Genomic DNA, 18,395 nt, shown 5'->3' with positions numbered 1-18,395 from the left:
AAGTAGAAAAAAACATAATTTTGTACTTTATCCAACTGTAGATTATTTCAATGATAAACTAAGACAAAATCATTAACCGAAAAGAAATATGTGGATATCTGTTCTGTCACTACAGAACATGCATTGTATTTGGGCATGGCAGATTTTACTGCAACGGCATAATCTACAAAGGGAAACCACTCCCATCTTGCGTAAAAACTAAAATTAGCTGCCCTTGAGTTATTGAAAAGGTCATGGCCACTGCTAATCGCATGCAGACCCCTTTCGTTATATCTAATATCCTTTCTTTGTTTATCAAAAAGGTATGGTGTTCATACTTTTCACTGAACCGGGTGAGAATTGTACTCTATGATATCGACTCGATAATGATGTTGTTCACTACCGCAAATAACGATATTTCTGACGTTAAATCGATGTTGCATTCTCTGTGTCGCTGAAGTGTCAAGACAAATCATACAGTTTTAAGCAATATGAAAGCAATCCCCAAACGTAGAGCTAATTATTTGCGTGAAATTGGCACCAACTTGGACGCCATTTTGCTACTGACTACAATGATCTTAGCTCCTTACAATTGGTTCCGACCAATTGTAAGTTTTGACTGTAACTTACAATGATCTTAGCCTACAATCGCTTTGTGCAAGTGGATGGCGATTGTAGCCGAAGCCTAAGATCGCGATCTTAAGGATTTACAATAATTGTAGCTCTAAGATTGTTTTGTGCAAGTGGGCCCAGGTCTGACTTGCAGAAAATCATTTCAAGACTAGGAAAACTGCATGTCTGTGTTGCATGCAACTACATTCCTGCCTGAATATGTTTAGCGATTCCCTACTTGGGTACATTGTGTGAAGCACATTTCTGGTGCCCCTGAAGTGATATTGCTGAAATATTGCTAAAAGCAGAATAAAAATCAATCACTCTTATGTCTTGATATAATGAGAGCTAAGGTTGTCAATGGCTATTCATTAGTTATAAAAACATGCAATTCATTTTACAACGTTCTTCATGGGACCAAATTTGCCTTGGTCTAGACACTTGGGCAGTCTCTGGACAATATCATTTATTGTGAAATATCAAAACAGGTGAACAAGCAGACCAATAAACTGTAAACAGATATAATTTAAAAATAAACTGTGTATACATAAATCTGACTAAGTGTTTGTTCAGGGTACACCTGATCCACATACTAAAATGTGAATAACTAGTTTAACTAACTTTAATCATCAATTTGAGTGAGTGAGTGAGCAAGATTTTATGACACTTTCCAGCAATATGACAACAGGTTGCACCAGAAAATGTCTTCAAACATTGCATACATGTGGGGAATCAAACTCGAGTCTTCGGCATGATGAGCAAACACTTTAACCGCAAGGCTACCCCACTGTTTTACATTATGAAATAGAAGAGCATCTCCATGTTTTGCAAAGCATACAATCTCGTATGAAGACTTTAGGACATGACACACTTACAGGTATCATAATCCAATGCATGATAACACACTTGTGATGACTCAGAGAGCTATTAGCACTGAGGTAAGGTGTCTACGCTGACAGCCTACTAGAGACTACTCACTTTTCAGCACTATCAACAGCTATTTTCTTGGAGGTAGTAGGGGTGGGGGTACGACGACCTCCCTTACCAGGGCTTTTCCTATAAATCAGGCAAGCAGCCACAAACTAATAGCTTGAAAATAAATTAACTGAAGCCAAAAAAAACTTGCTTGTTTCTCAGGCATCAAGAGTAAAGTCTTTGTTAATTAGTCCTCATCTTGCCATATGGTGGACATTAGTTTATAACTTGTTTTTTAAAAAAACCCATTTGGCTTCACTTTCCTAGTGATTTGAAATGTACAAATTCTTCAGACTATCTGCATAAAATTCTGGCTTAAACTCATTTAAAGTACACAAATATTACTGATTTCTGATTCATGTTTAAGAAAATAGAAAAAAGGTCTATTTTGAGCATGTAATGAAAGTAACATTAATATTTATGTCTTCAGCTTGCTTGAGAAACAACCAATTCTACATAATAAGCTAAATGTGTTAATCATAACACTAATGAAACAGGTTAAAGCAATTGACAAGATGTAACTTTAGAGCATAAACATCTATTGTTATTAACATCAAACCTTATACAACATACAACTTCTAAAAACATCTTTAAAAAACAAACATAAAAATTCAGAAATATTTTCACTGTACAGTGAAACCTGCCAAAACAGGCACCTGTTTAATCCATCACACTGACCAAAGTGTCATAAATTTATGGTCCCACCAGCCCAATCAAGGTCCCATATCCCAATACACTAATTAATCCTCTTCTTAATCCACACTAAATAATCAGGAAGTAGTGATTGAGAGTAGCCAAAATGTCTGACTTTTTTCTTGCCATATTGTTGATTTGTACATGTTATTTGAATAACGTTTAGTGCTGCATAAAGAAAAATTATCTGTCATCAACATTGTTTAGACTTCTTGCACATTTATAAAAGATCAAAGGCATTATTGAGATAAAGAGACTGACGAGTGTAAGTGGCAGTCACATTAAAAATAGGGGTTATCTAGCACCCTGTCTGAATTGGCGTTTTCAGGTTTGGCAGGTTTCAGTGTATTTCAATATCTTTACAAGTGTACTGACTTATTACAGTTGAGACAAATGTTAATAAATTCAAATACATTGTGAACTCTGTGATTTTCCAAAGTTTAACAAAATACTTCTAGGATATCAACAAAAAATGTCCTAACAGAACACAGACGATTACTAATAAAAACTAAATCTAACTATATAAAAACTAAAAATGTTTCCTTTGTATCATCTGTGCCAACACTGCTAATGGTAACTGACATAATACTCATTTCAATCAACAGAAAAACTGATAAAAAGATATAGCCTCAGAACATAAGGAAACTATGAAAATGCAAAGTGAATTAAAAAGAAATGAAAATGCATATTTCTGTATCTTACCTATCCTTGGGCACATCTTCCTCTTTCCCCGTGGGTGACGTGCTTGGTGACCTTGGGCGACCAGACACACTTATCTTGGAGTCATACCTTGCCAGTCGCCCAGTAGTGGTGGAGTGAGGGACACCAAGCTGGTTCAAGATGCTCTGGATCTCACTGTAATACTCCTTCTGTTCCCCTTGGTCCAGAGAGCTACAAGAGCAGGCAACATTACATTGTGTTTCAGATCTAGGGCATACAGTGTATGCATGATCTTGACTTTGTAACTCAAGATGTGAGCTCAAGATTTCAAATGTTAATATGTCCACATGTTAAATACTAAATAACACCTACAGAGAACAAAAGAATATTTTTATGATAAAACTTCAGTAAACTAATTGATGTGATATTCATGTCAATATGCCAAATGTTTGCAATTTCAGACAGAACCCAATGGAGAAGTATGATTCAGATTTCAAGGTTTTGAATTCCATATAGTTTTTGTCCAAAAAATAGACTTGAGCATCCAAGGACAAGGAGATCCCTATGGTTGATAAACAAGGGAAATGATCCATAGATCACAAGAAAAAGACACACTACCCTGCAGGTTTCAGAGCCTGACTACATACCTGAATCCATGCGCAGAAAACAATCTCTGATCAATGATCATCATAGGCTCACATCAAAGTACTACGTCTACTTGTGAACCCTGTTCATCAACACTGGCAAAGGACAAGCCATGACACTGAATTTGTTTGAAGGGAAGACACAATCAAATTAAACTCACACTTTTATCTTACAGATCTTGTAGTAGATAGAAAGCTCAGGAGAATTCTTCACATCTTTATGAATCTTTGCAGATTCAACAAGCTGATGACGAACCTGAAAGCAATAGACATGACATAATTGTATCAACTCGAAGGATAATGATAATGGCAAGAATATTATGCACTGTAGGTACTGAGTTTTCTATTTCTCTCATTTCCTCCATTCCAAACATCTTGTATTTGTCACTGTTGGATGCCTTGAGAGAAGCATGTGTTCCCTCCTTAAATCTGGAATTCTGTTGTATTTTCGGATAAATTTTGACCATTGTTGAGAGGATGGACCCCCAAGTAAGGATGTAAAACTAAATGTCCTTCCAGAACTGTCACATAATAATGACAGCAAAATTGACCTATAATCTTACTATCCGTAGTGCTAAAACTAATTGAGGTAACTCTATGTGACAGTCACTGTGGGCCACTTCAATGCTGGGTATTTTACAAATGTTTCAGTCACTTGCTGCTTCTGTCTGTTTACGACAGACAAACTTCCGACAGTCTGCACTGCCATAAAGCAAAATCTCCATGCAGATATATTCATTTCATTCAGATTGTTTATGTAGATTGCAATGATTTTAAAACCTGACTTGAGGATGTTCTTGTGTACCTATAACATCATTAGCTTCCAGAGTATGGTTCAGTCTCTAGGATAAAGGTTTAGGGCAACAAGAATGGTCCTTATTTTCTGTTATCCTATTTAAAATAGCTGCTAAATGACTTTAAGAAAGTCTTTTCCCAGCTTCACTTTGCTTAACACGTGTTCTAGACTTTAACATGAACAAACACATGCAGGGGAATATTGCAATCAACATCCCCTAAGTTCTCTTGTTTCAAAACTTCTGATAGTGTATTTGTATGAAGGTTTCCCTGACTTTTGACACAAGGGTCTTGATCAGAAACACAGTGCGTGCTTGATTTAAAAAACACACAAATCCATGGTCATATATTGAGATACCATCTATATATGTCATGCTACTGGTTCTGTTATTTAATACTGTGACTTTATGGGAAACATAATGTCACCATTGGTGACTGTAATCAAAAACTAGTATCATTTCTTCTAGTATCATTTGTATGTCATTCATTGATCCTGCATGTTCACTTACTGACTTCACAATTTAGTATTGTATGATTTGCTGTGTTAAACTCAGTTCTTCTCTAGCTTAAACACTTAAACTTCTACTCACCATGAGTCCAAAAACCTGCTTGTAGAGCGAGGGGACATTCTGCTTGATGAAACTGGCTGCTGCTGAAGCTATGTGGGAGGCATCCCCTCTCCTTCCTGCATCCAGGTGGCACTCGATCAAGGCACTGCACCAAGCATTAAAATCCCATTACTTTGGCAGAGAACCTTAGATTCGAGTGACATAATAAATACATTTTGTTATCAATGTGGATTCTGAACTGCCAACTTGCCGAATGCAAAGAATGCTCTTCAGAAACTGCTCAGAGACAACATGGAGGATGAGAATTGGTTTCAGGATAACATCACACATAGCCACATGTACTCCACCTACTACTATACATGTAACACCTTTTCATGACCACTCTCGCGGAAAATACAACCAATCAGTAATGCAAACCTTAATCAAAGCTAAATTAAAATCAAAATATAACGTGTATAATGTCCCAACTCCACAATCTACTCCCAATCATGGTGACCCAGATTTTTCTCTGTGATTTTTTAAACAACTTCATGCTAAAGTAGAAAAGTCTCATCAAATATGTGAAAAAAAGCACTGAAAATGGACTTGAGTCACAGAACTTGAATCAAAAGAAGCAAATTTCATACTCCCATGATCATAACTTCCTCTTTCCCCAAGCTCAAACATCATAAAAGACAGATCACTGAGTCATCAAAAATAAATGCTGATGCCGCAAACATCAATGTGAAAAACTGTCCTCACATCATCAGCTGGGCCCTCCATTCATAGTCCTTGTCTTCAATATCATCCAGAGCTTTGACAACCTGGTGCAGACTGCGAGCAAGGTACTGCCGAAAGTTGGGCTTTAAGAATGGACGACAAAACTGCCAGTACAATACCGAGGCATTGTAAACCAGGAAATGGTATCTGCAAATATGATCGAGATGCCAGCATTTAACATTTTGTAAACAAAAAAAGAATGTCTGCATGAACTGAAGATGAGCATCTGCAGAAAAATGTCATTCGTAGATGTCACTTTTATAAACTTAATCTAATTTTGGAAACATTCAAAAGTCAATAGTAAGATAAAATACATTACTATGGATCATTGTACATTATCAAATTGGTGTCAGTTAATAACTTCTAATAACTAGTAAACAGATTATCCTCAACAATCTCTAGGGTATACATACTGGTATACATGTAGTCTGTTTAATCTTCACTATTACCCTGGATGCACCTACAGCTTTGTCTGATATTTCTATTACCTCCCTTTGCTAGATCCTCCTTCCCATAATAGCCATTGAGATAAGCATTACAACAGAGCTTGCCAGTGCCAACAAAGATAGCGGCCACAGCCACAGTGCGTGCGTGCGTGCGTGCGTGCGTGCATGTTTTTGTTTGTTGTTTAACGCGTCGTTGAACAATTAGTAAAGAGACCACTGTCTGTAAATAATTGAGTTTGGACTAGAGAAGTAAGTGATTAACAACATGAGCATCTAACTACGCAGCTGAGATACGATGGCATACATCAATGAAGTCTGAGCGCCCGACCACCCAATCGTGTGTGTGTTTGTGTGTGGGTGAGTGCGGCGTGCATGTGTGCACGCATGTGTGTTTTTTTCTTTGTTTGTTTGTTTGCATGGATGTATGTGCCAGAACTCTTTCATGGTACCTCTGCAACAATTGTCTTGCCAAGTTTAATTGCTGAACTAAAAGTAGTGGAAGTATGTTATGATTGAAGAAGAAATGTGATTGGTATGTTTAACTTCAAAGCACTGACATCTGAACATATACCATGGAGCTTATTGAAGATGTCTAAGAGTCCAGTAAGGCCCATCAATCAAAGCAATAGACTATGATAGTGCAGACAAACAAATCATATTTACTAAGTAATAAACCTTGCAATAAATGTCCTTCCAATAACAGACTGTGTACTAATAGTGTTTCACATTGCACAAGGCAGAACAGGCAGGTGTTATCTACCTTGATGTCTTCTTGGCAAAGGAAATTGCTTTCAGTAGGTACACGACAGCTTTCTCTAATTTTTCCTGAAAAATAAAGACACAGATTAATTTCAAATTTATGTATCATCAACATCATAAACCATTACAAGCTCCATATGAGAGACAAAATATAGTTTCTTTAATAGACATATACAGCTTGTCTGACAAATGAACTGATTGTGGAGATTAAGTGGATTTACAAATTAGTAATAATGCAAGTAAGCCACATAAACTATTTCGGTCCTGAAGGGACATCATGAGGTTTTCAAAAATATTGAGATAACATTCATTTAAAACCTCAACTGCAATAGTGGAGCCAGTGTAAGCATTACCACTACTATAGTATTGTGAAATTATTACAATTATTGACAATTATTGCAGCAGTGTTGTCATAAAACCTACTGTAAGGGTTAATTATTGTAGTAATCAATCAATTCTAATTAGTCAGCTCTCTTGACAAGTTTAGGAATTGGTATTTCTGTTGAACTATGGCCAGGACTCCCCTCTTTGTCTCTTGTTTAAAGCACTCACTGGATTGTTTGCATTCTGTGGTGCAAGGAGTTGAGCCTGACATAAGTATGCTCGACAGAGGAACTGGTTTGGTGGTGGAGGCTTCATAAAGAACATCTTCAGGCATTCTTTTGCCATATCGGGTGAACCATTCTGGAAGGCAATCTCAGCGCAGAGAACATACAGGTCACTGCCAAATGCTTCTGGGGCATCCACAGCTGGTCTTGTTTCAGCAACATTCCGCAACAGGTTATAAGCTTGTGTAAGAGAAGGGTTCTTCCCTGTTCCTATTTTGAAAACAAACACAATAAATGTGCTAAAACACACGTTTTCATGACATAAACTAGAAAATACTTTCATGGAACCCTGTAAAATGCAGGGCTGACTATCACTATGAATCACAGAGAAACAAATACTAGAACAGTAACTACATGTACATGATACCTACATGCTGGTATTGTTAAACATACGTTTAAGACGTTGAATATGAGCACCTTTCTTCAACATCACTTAGGTTTTTGACTGCACTGAAACTTTCTTAATACGGTTTCTCGTACAGGTGAGTTATGTCTTAGTTATGAGTTATGATCTCTATTTCCAACTAATACATTTCTAAAACTTGATTAATTACCATTTGACCATTGGTATTCAGACATCACATGATTTTGGATGCCAGTGTTTACTCACACAATAATACCATTGGTTGTGAAACACCCATTGTAAACACTTGGATGATGACTTTTGTCAGCTTTGAAAACTCCTTGAGAGTTACCAGACCAGTTGTCTGGTTGAAATTTTGGGGAGTTTACAACATTGCTTTTGTCCATGGAAAAGTTGTCTTTGATACGCTAGAGACATGTTTTACAATTCTTTGTGTTAATGATAAAAAATACAACAAGCGTTTGAAAATCCTATAATCCATGACATGTTGACAAACGAAACACTCTTTATTGCTAGATTGTGAGCATTTTTCATTTGAACGGTAATGTGATAATCTTTGTTGACAAAACAAGTTGCACCTCTCATAACTGCTGCATCTCATTAACTATCAAAAGAAAAATCGCGTGTCAAAGTGAAAACTTGTTCAGAGAAAACATGATACAATAAAAAAAAGATTTGTCAATCTTTGGAAAGGATGCCTATGTTATTTTGTAGATCATCTGCAGAAAGGGTATTTTTCATTTTACTGCATAAAAAATTATTTGCATGTCAAAGTGTGATTAGAAGTCTATAGCTAATATTAATTGATAATGTCTAGCCAAACAGAAGTTTACAGGCTAGGTGCTCGTTCCGTATGATTAATGTCAAAGATAATATTTGCTGAGATAAACATTTACCTGCCTGTTTCTGTGCAGAAACGAGAAGTGTTCTTATGCTTGTGTCCATTTTCACTGTCTGATTAGTGTTGTCAATAATTACCGAATCATCATATCACATTAAACATTTGCAACGTTCTTTCTACTTCGATTCGAACGCCATGTTGTTAGATGCGAAGGCAAACAGGAAATGCGTTCGCAAATTAAATAGTCCAAAAGATAAGTACAATATCCAGAATACCTAAAGCTTAAGCGAAAGACGAAAGTAAAGAGGAGATTATTTGAAAGGAAATGGAACGAAATGTTTCCTCAAATTTCACAGGTATTCTGCATGCGTATGAAAATGTTCATGATGTATTTCTACGCACAAAAGTGACAGGTCTTGTCATGGCAACAAGCAGGTACGCCTTCCCATGATGCAATGTGACAGCTGTCAAAATGGCGGCCTCCACAGTTTGTTTTGAAACTTAAGAGTGGGCTCCTTTACGGTTGTATAAACAAGGTGTCATTGCGATATTTTGTTATCATTTTAGGTTGTCTTGATCATAATAGATACCCTGCTGTATATGCCGTCATGCTGATATTGCAAGACATTCAACTTTAAGTTGCTGAGATTCCTAGCGTTGGTATTGTGCAAAGTCACAATACAGTATTTTCAGGAGTTGAAATGGCTAGTTCTGGTAGTGCGAAGGGTCGGGCTAGTTCACATGGATCGGCAGGGTCCAGGGGCTCACGCACTCCTCCAACAAGTGCTGCAAAGGCCCCAGTCCAAAAATCAGCCAGTGCCAGCAACGTTGATGTAGCAAGAAAACCATTAAAACCGTCTCGGCCATCAGATCGACTAAACCCCAAAACTGTTGATCCAGTAAGTATGACAAAAATGAATGATCTAGCAGTTATCTGGAAGGATTGTCAGGGATTTTTTTTACATTTTACGTTCACTTGTGTTATATTAAATATAATGTTTTATTGGGTTTTCACTTATACACCCATGATCTAGATCTATCCTCAAGAAAAATATACTGGCGTTCCCTATTCTCTCGGTACTTGCGGATATCGGCTGAAAAACATAACACAAACAGTTCTTTTCGTATGTATGCTTGTTGTTTTTAAATGAGGAGATTCCCCCTCTAACATCTGCATCTGTGAACTGCTTGATCCATCAGGTGTATTATTGCACTTGCACTCGATGAAAAACATGGTCGTCTGTCGCTGACTTTTCAAGGCATGTCCCATTCCCCTATTATGAGAAAGTGATGTTATTAGGTTAAGGAAGGGGAATCTTGTAGGAAAGGGCGGGGAAAAGTTATGATTTTTCCAAGATGGTTAAAACTCATGAATATTCATTACATCGCAACATATTGATAATAATCAATCATAGACATGGGCCACTTCCTAATTACTTGTTAATGATGTAAACAACAGCTAAGTATCACGCATCGGCGATCTCTGTAGAAAAAGTGTTTAACACGAGAATAGGAAACCCGCGAGAATAGGAGATGGCCCTATATATTTCTCCCACACCATTTCACATATGAGACACCATTATTAAATTTCATATAGTTTAGAAAACAGCCCATTCAGGCAAATCCCCATGAAATATTGAGATCATTTTCCCACAAACACAATGACAGTTCCCCATACTCTACCATATTAAAATGTTTTTACTGCTTATTCTGTGTGGACAGTGACAGATTTGATTCTTTTTTTTTGAGGGGTGATGGAACGAGGTTGTTTTGCACATTGTGTGATTGGGTTGCTTCCTTTCCTAGTCTGCCATATAGCTGGAATATTGCTGAGTGCAGCATAAAACTAAACTCGCTCGCTAAAACTCCTTTCATAGTATTTTCAATGAAGGCACTGAAACATAATGTCTTGTAACAGTTCACTTTTCTCTGATGTGGACTCTTTATTGGTCAGAAGTAATTGTTCATGTCAAAGGAAACAGTCGATTTAAGTAATCGTACATGCAGTTTGGATACAATCAGCTGGTATATAATCAGTGAGCCTGATCACCCAGTCGTTCCAGTTACCTCATATGAGAGGTGCAAAAAGACCATTACTGTTAGCCGCCTGCATCTCATGACAGGCACAGCTAGGTTGCTGAAGATTAATCATGGTAATCCTTAACCTAAGTTTGACAGTCACAGGAACGTTTAAGTCCCAATTACTCCCATAAATAGATATAGCTGTGCTTGTTCATGGGTACATTCAATCGGTATATGGTCCCTGATTCAATTGCTAAGATTAAGAGGATACGCCCTTTCAGCATGCTGCATGGTATCTGCAGTAGGAAGTTATGGTCATGCAAGGATTTGACAGGCAGGGGCCATGGGCCATTTTGCACATTAGAATGGAAAATGGCCCATTAAAATTTGAAAGTTTACTATTGATACAAGGGCAATGGCTACTAATAATAATCTTGAAAATGACCCATTGTCAAAGTTCTCTTTCCCAATCCCTATGCGTACCTAAATATAATGGCCTACAGGGATTCAAAAATCCCATCCTCCGACGTCCGGGACAAGTCAGTTTTCATTTCAGGCAATCAAATAATGGTATGTTACTTGTCCATGGACTACTATATACTTTCCACTTATGGTTTCAAACTACAAATAATCTTGGATTTCATTTCATACCTGCTCATAATGAAGCTATTAAAGTTCGCAATATAAAGTAGAGCTAGTAGAGAGTGAAATTTTCATTCTTTGAATAGTCCAGTAAACATTAACATCATGCATTGTGTCATAGAATCAGCTCAAGTGGAAAATTAGTCAGGACAAGTGACTTTATTGAAGTCACTTGCCCTGTGGTAAGTGGCTGTTCAAAATAATTTTTAACCCCAGAGTCTACCTTTAGAATACTGCACCACATACAAACTGAAAAAAAACATGTCACAGTTCTCTTTTACGTAATTGTAGATGATTAGGGCTACGTTACGGTTTGGTTGGGTTAACCTAACCATAATGTCCTCATGAGAAGTTGTGGTGCTGTATTCTAAAGCTGGTCCAGTATAATTTCTATGATGTTTAGACTAATGATGATGATGATAGATGATAGATGATGATAGATGATGATAGATGATAATAGATGATAGATGATGATGATAGATGATGATAGATGATGATGATGATGATAGATGATGATAGATGATAGCTGATGATGATAGATGATGATGATAGATGATGATAGATGATGATGACAGATGATAAATGATGATGATAGATGATGTAAATCATGTTGTGATCATGGTGATAACTGTTCTTACAGTTTGCAAATTCAAAGAAGAATATGTCGGCCTTTGCATCAGTGTATTCCAGTGGAGGCCTCCCATGCAGGTGAGACAATCACTATTGTGTCATCTGATTGCTATTTTCTACATCTCAAATATGTTGTTTTGAAGAGTTTGTCAAGTCAGTTTTTATTTTCAGAAATTAGATTCACTTGTGTTATGTCCGAAAATATCATTAAGTATCAAGTTTGATTCTACAACCAGTATTCTTCTTCGAAAGTTCATGTTGACAGGAACTAGTTCCACATCAGATAAACAATGTGTGGAAACACTGTATGATGAATCTGACAGTATGATGCTCGGTTCATCTTTCTTGCAGGGTGGTGGGGTAGCCTAGTGGTCATGCCAAAGATTCGAGTTTGATTACCCACATTAGTACAATATGTGATGCCTTTTTAGTGTCTCCCCTTTGTGGTTTTGCCGGAATATTGCTAAAAGTAAAAGTGACATAAAAGCATACTTACTCACTCACACATGTATGTTGCTTTTGTTTCATTTTCAAACTTTACCCATATCAAATGAAGTTTGGGCTAGGGATACTTAGGGTAAATGAAACAATGTGAAATGTTTCTCGGCATCGGCTTGTCCTTTTTATTTGTGCGCTCCACAGTTTTTTTTTCTTTGCCATTCTTAAAAAAAAATAATTTTGACTTTGCAGCATCCCAATCATCCATTTGTCCACTATAAGAATGAGTGTCTGTTCTATCAAAACTTTAAAAAAAGTCCTACTGCCCCCATCACTTTTGAAACAAATATGCCCAAGAAACATTTAATTTTATTTATGCAGCCTTATGCTCCATGACACATACCTTGTTTTGCTTTACATTAAGTTGATCACTATGGTCAAGTACTCTCTTCTTCTTCCAGACTGGTCCATGGCAGTGTAAAGCACAAGATAGCCTGGGACAGTCCACCTGATAATGTTCAGTTTGATCCTGTTCTAGTCACATTAGCAGAGGTGATTATAAGTGATCTGAAACAGTGGTATGCTTGGTAGAGTGGTAGTACTACTACCAGTACTTCAGTGGTAGGGAAGGTCTGTGTTACATATGCTATCAGAGGAAATTGCCAGTGGTTTGAAACACTGCTGGGAAAAATGGTTAGGATCTGTTTAACTCATGTTAGCACATTTGGTTTGGATGCTACAAAAAAGCCCAAACCCAAACAGTTGATTACTGTTGTCTGAAACATTGGACTGCCTGTAGAATGGTACGGACATTTCATATGCATCTCATTCGTAGTGCTGCATATCAGTTCAGTCATCCTTAACTGGTTTCAAGTGAGTTCATCACAATATCTATCTTGTGTTTTCATCATTTAAGCATTGATGAACATGAATTATATTATACATTGTTGGAATGAAAAAATTAGTTCTTTTTTTCTTGGAGTAATTATTGATTTATTTGCATGGTTTCTATTTTTCTGAGGTAGTCACAGTTAGCTACATATATATATTCCCTCTTGTTATCTTACTCAGTCCCTGTTTCATGTATATAAGTCAGATATAGGGTAGATTAGGCCTTCAGCAACCCATGCTTGCCATAAAAGGCGCCTATGCTTGTTGTAAGAGGCAACTAACGGGATCGGGTGGTCAGACTTGCTGACTTGGTTGACACATGTAATTGATTCCCAGTTGCACAGATCGATGCTCATGTTGTTGATCACTGGATTGTGTGGTCCAGACTCGATTATTTACAGACCGCCACCATATAGGTGGAATGTTGCTGAGTGCGGCGTAAAACTAAACTCACTCACTCACATAGTGTTCTAAATGTTTTTTATCACTTACTTTAGAGAGTTTACATCCCTTAGTATTGCATATATCCACTGCTTGCTGGTTGTAGGTTCTATATCGCCCAGAACATTGTACTTAAACAGCATCGTGCCTCTGTTAAGAGATCTGTGTCTCATATGCTTATTGCTGGAACTGAAAAGCTATGTTTTTGAAAAATTCTGATGAAACTGTAACTGAGCCCAATAAACTTGTTGAAAACGCTCTTGTGTATTTTCTTTCAGGGTTTAAGAGAAACTGTTCATCCATACACATTTGTCTCGTGTGCTGGATTTAAGGAGTTGTTAGAAGTTCAAGACTCGGGTGATAAAGCAACTCCGCTCTTACCAAAGTTGGCGCCATCTCTAAGAGCAGCTCTGGTAAACAGTATTAAAAATATGATGATTTATACAATTTGATTTCTATTTTCATCTGGTACCAATGCTAAAATGTTTCATACACAATGGTTTAAGGATCTATACTAAAAGATCAGATCCTAATTAGGGGTGAAATGGTATACCTTGGTATTGGTAGAACTGCAGTAGTTTGTCTGTGGTTTGGTATACTGTAATGCAGTCCAAAAATTCAGTGTTTTCAGTTTTTGTACTGTCATTTCTATCAAGTCATAAAATGATAGTTTGTCCATTCAGAACAATAAAGATTGTGGTTATTTTTTTCCATCTTAATAAACAGTATAAAGTTTGGCTCTTGCTGTCAATTTCCTGCATTATTACCATCATATCTCATATACTGAACCAAAACAGACCAAACAGAGGGCCTTGTACTGCAATACATACCATATATAATGCTAAGAACATATCGTTCTACCTCTAATCATAATAGAATAAAGCATCGACATCACAAAAGCTTCTTGCCAATGTTATATATTCTGTCTCCATAGTCATAATATTCTTAAATTTGTATGGATAGTGCACAGACTGTATCTGGAGACCAATTAGGCCAGTTGTGTACAATGATGTTTGTTTCAGGCCCACAGTGATGCAGGCGTGTTTGAGAGGTCACTTGACGCCCTTCAGCAGCTGAGTAACTCTGTAGGACCAGCACTGAATCCACATCTTAAGAACTTGTTGATGCCAGTGAGTGGATCTTGTATGTCTCTTATGCATGAGCCCTGTGTGGAAATAATACCACTAGTTATGGGTGAAACTCATGTCAGTGAGGTACAGTGAGGAAGCCTAGTGATTAAGCAATCGCTGGTCATGCGGAAGACCTGGGTTTGATTCTCCACATTGGTACAGTGTGTGATGCCTATTTCTGGTGTGCCTCACCATGATGCTGCTGGAATATTTGTCGTCTCACCCAAACTCTACAACAGCATTAGCAAACGTTAAGCAATGCCTGTATATATTCGTATACTGTTATAGCCGTAGCCACTGTGTGGAGTTTACTGTAGTAGTCACATGACTTCCCTGTTGTGTATTTAAAAATGAGAGAATTTATTGAGAGACATTTGTATTTATATATTTTGGAGTGTTAATTACCCAATAAGGGTAAGAAAATTCATGTAAAAGTACTCAATTTTTCTTTAAAGTATTTTGAGTATACAAAATGCTACTTACTCCTATAAAAGTGCAAAAGTCATACATAAACATACATGGGAGTAAATACCCAACACCATGAAACATTATCTGGAGCTCTAATGTTATAAGAACTTTCATCAAGGGTCCTATACCTCTTGATGTATTTTAGGTTAAATTTGAACTCAATAATGAAATGTTGACCTTAATATATCTTGTCATGTTCATTACATTTCGGCATGAAGGTCTTGAATCTACAATCTTCCACATGTATGAATCTTTCATCAAACATGTTTACCTTTTGTCCAAATGACAGAAGTGTCCTCTATTAACAATCAACCAATTACAAGTTGATTGCACTGGTGAAACATTAGATAAAGACATACCAATGAGGTGAGCTGTGCAGAACTTTTTTGCTTTTTGATATCTGAATAACATAAACTTCTGTTGTGTCTAGGTATCCAAAAAGATGATGGATAAAAAGTACAAAGAAAAGTGTACAGATATCCTGCAGCAGCTAGAGCAGAATGGAGGGAGGGTGAGACTCACTTATTCATGAGAACCTTCATGTTAGCAGTTGCTTTCATGATTACTCCCTTATTGGGGGTAGTGGGCTACCATTGTGGTCCAAACATTCACTCTCATGCCAAGGCCTGGGTTTGAGTCACCACATGGGTGCTATGTGTAAAGCCCGGCCACCCACCCGCCCACTCATTCACCCACTCACTCACCCACCCACTCTCTCACCCACTCACCCACCCACTCATTGTCTATGTGGTTAAGATAGATCAAAATTATTTGGGTATTGCTTCACTACAGATGCTTGAATACATCTACTGTTGACGTGATGGTAATCATTACCAAACATTCATTATTCATTATGCAATATTCATGATATGTATCATATTTATCTCATAGTACACATACTTGATTTGTTTGTGCCCTTAATTTAACCATTAATGTGTTGATTTCATTTTCCATATAGCTTCATCAAGGGAAACATTTTAAGGCTCTTAATTCTTTATTCCATTTTGAATAATGATTTAAATCATGCGCAAACCATGCATTTACAATTTTGACTGTGCTTTGTATAAACTTTATTTATTTATTTTTCAGGAGGTTCTACCAATAATCAAGTCCAAAGTACCAACATATTCATCTGTTTATGGATAAAAGATTGATTGTTGATTTGTACATAATGTTACAAAGATATATATTTGTATGAAATTGACTTGACAGTTGTGGTTTGTTGCTCTTTCATAATATGGCACATGTGTTGCTTACGTGGGTCTCACTTATGATCATGACATTTTATTGCTGTTATCATTGTTGTGGTTGTTGTGTTCATACCATTCTCTTAACTATCTTGAGACATGGTTTCATAAAAATACTAGCCTGTCGTACATACCCTGAAACAAATATATCCAAGAAAGCCCTATACCTGACAAAAGGGCAAGGAATAGCCCAGAAACTTTGTCCAATACAATAAAGAAGAAGTTGTCATCCAGATTATTTGCCTTTTTCAAGTAAAGTATTTTGGTCAAGTCTAGATTTCAGAAAATGAAGAAAGTCTGGGCTCCTTTTTTATTCTCATTTTTTCTGAGGGTTGTCTAAAAGAATAATATTATATTGTCCTTGTGCAAATTCAAGAATGTCCGGGTTATTTTCAAAAACAGTAGTGCTCACATTTATGAAGTTGGGAGATCATACTGATCAACAATATTTACAAACAGTGTAAAAGTTGAGAGCAATTTGCGCTCTTTCTTTTCTCTTCCCCACCGCCCTGCTTCAGACTACATATGTTTAGTGTGCTGTGACACTACATAATACCTTAAAAGAGAAGTAATAATATTTCAGTATTTGAACAAAGCTCTTGAAAAGCATTTTGAAGTTGGACAAACATGAATACATGATTCGATTATATAGATAACAACTTGATGAAGTAGCAAGAATTAGCTCTTAAATGTATAACGAATACAGAAGTTGGTATCCATTAGAATGTGTTTTGTGTTCAAGTATTTGAGCACATGAACACAATGAGCCATGCAATACAATGTGTCAAGTCGGAAATTGTTGTCACCTTATCATAGTTTTGGGTCATTTCTTACTTCAAACAAAGGGCTCTGTTCTGTTTCTGACTTCAGAAAGATTGGTCTGGTCATGAACAGTGATATGTACATGTATTAAGTGACTAACACCTGCTGTTTGGTCCCAAGTTTGGAGCAGTTCTCATAAAAGTGAAGAGGTGCTTGTCGTAAGAGGTGAATATTGGGATCGACTGGTGAGGCTTGCTGACTTGGGTGACTTATGTCATTGTACCCCAATGGTGTAAAATGGTGTCCATGATATTGATCACTGGATTGTCTTTTTCAGATTTGATTGTTTACAGACCACCTCTGTATGGCTGGAATATTGCTGAGTGCAGTGTGAAACAAAACATAAATAAACAAGTACTTTAATGTCTGTATGACACACATCGTTATAGCATGAGTGACAATACTGCCGACCACAAACATAAAGTTGTTGAAACCAGACCATACGTTATGCTCACAGAATTATGAAAGGTATCAGTTCTTCGATTCCCAGTTATGTAGATCGATGCCATACTGTTGATCACTGGAATGTCTGGTCCAAATTTGATTATTTACAGACCACCGCCATATAGCTGGAATATTGCTGCGTGGAACTTCACTCACTCACTCGCTCACTCACTCACTCTTTGTATAGTAATATCCAATGTGATTAACTGGTAGGTGTGTATTATTTCACATGTAATGGGGACAGAAAAGTGACCTGTTCAGTTTTGCATTATTGGATCAAATTTTGTAATTTTAAAATTTTCACAATGTCAGCCACAGAGACTTAATAAACCTCTAATATTTGAATGTTTCATAGCCAATGGTGTAATTTGTTCATCAGTGTTTCATCGTCTCTTCATAAGCGTATTTGCAACTTTTGGTGTTTGAGTTTGACATATCATGAGAAGCCAAATGTTGAAGTTTGTTTGGTTTTACATTTATTGATATGACTTGCTGTCCAAATTAGGTGCTTGTTTA

At 36.9% G+C, this 18,395-nt stretch overlaps 2 protein-coding genes across 2 annotated transcripts in view; one reads left to right on the top strand and one right to left on the bottom strand.

The window, feature by feature from the left end:
* LOC137265215 (cilia- and flagella-associated protein 46-like) overlaps positions 1-8,922 on the bottom strand; it is a 76,698-nt gene extending 67,776 nt beyond the window's left edge. The window contains exons 1-8 of the mRNA XM_067800561.1: positions 8,760-8,922; positions 7,444-7,709; positions 6,893-6,957; positions 5,669-5,833; positions 4,949-5,072; positions 3,725-3,819; positions 2,962-3,150; positions 1,570-1,647 (exon numbers count right to left, since the gene is read on the bottom strand). Of these exons, the coding sequence (XP_067656662.1) occupies positions 1,570-1,647; positions 2,962-3,150; positions 3,725-3,819; positions 4,949-5,072; positions 5,669-5,833; positions 6,893-6,957; positions 7,444-7,709; positions 8,760-8,808 (1,031 nt within the window). The 5' untranslated portion in view covers positions 8,809-8,922. The remainder of the gene's footprint in view (positions 1-1,569; positions 1,648-2,961; positions 3,151-3,724; positions 3,820-4,948; positions 5,073-5,668; positions 5,834-6,892; positions 6,958-7,443; positions 7,710-8,759) is intronic.
* Positions 8,923-9,103: 181 nt separating this feature from the next.
* Positions 9,104-18,228, top strand: LOC137265544 (PACRG-like protein). Its single transcript, XM_067800963.1, has 7 exons — positions 9,104-9,603; positions 12,009-12,076; positions 12,898-12,988; positions 14,047-14,181; positions 14,791-14,898; positions 15,797-15,877; positions 16,456-18,228. The coding sequence occupies exons 1-7, from the start codon at positions 9,406-9,408 to the stop codon at positions 16,510-16,512; spliced, it is 738 nt and encodes a 245-aa protein (XP_067657064.1). The 5' UTR covers positions 9,104-9,405; the 3' UTR covers positions 16,513-18,228.
* The last annotated feature ends 167 nt before the right edge of the window (positions 18,229-18,395 follow it).

Source organism: Haliotis asinina, chromosome 15 (genome assembly GCF_037392515.1).
Source record: "Haliotis asinina isolate JCU_RB_2024 chromosome 15, JCU_Hal_asi_v2, whole genome shotgun sequence".
In the NCBI taxonomy this organism is placed as follows: domain Eukaryota; kingdom Metazoa; phylum Mollusca; class Gastropoda; order Lepetellida; family Haliotidae; genus Haliotis; species Haliotis asinina.
The sequence above is the reverse complement of the archived record's forward strand: the minus strand, read 5'-3'. Positions and strand labels throughout refer to the sequence as shown.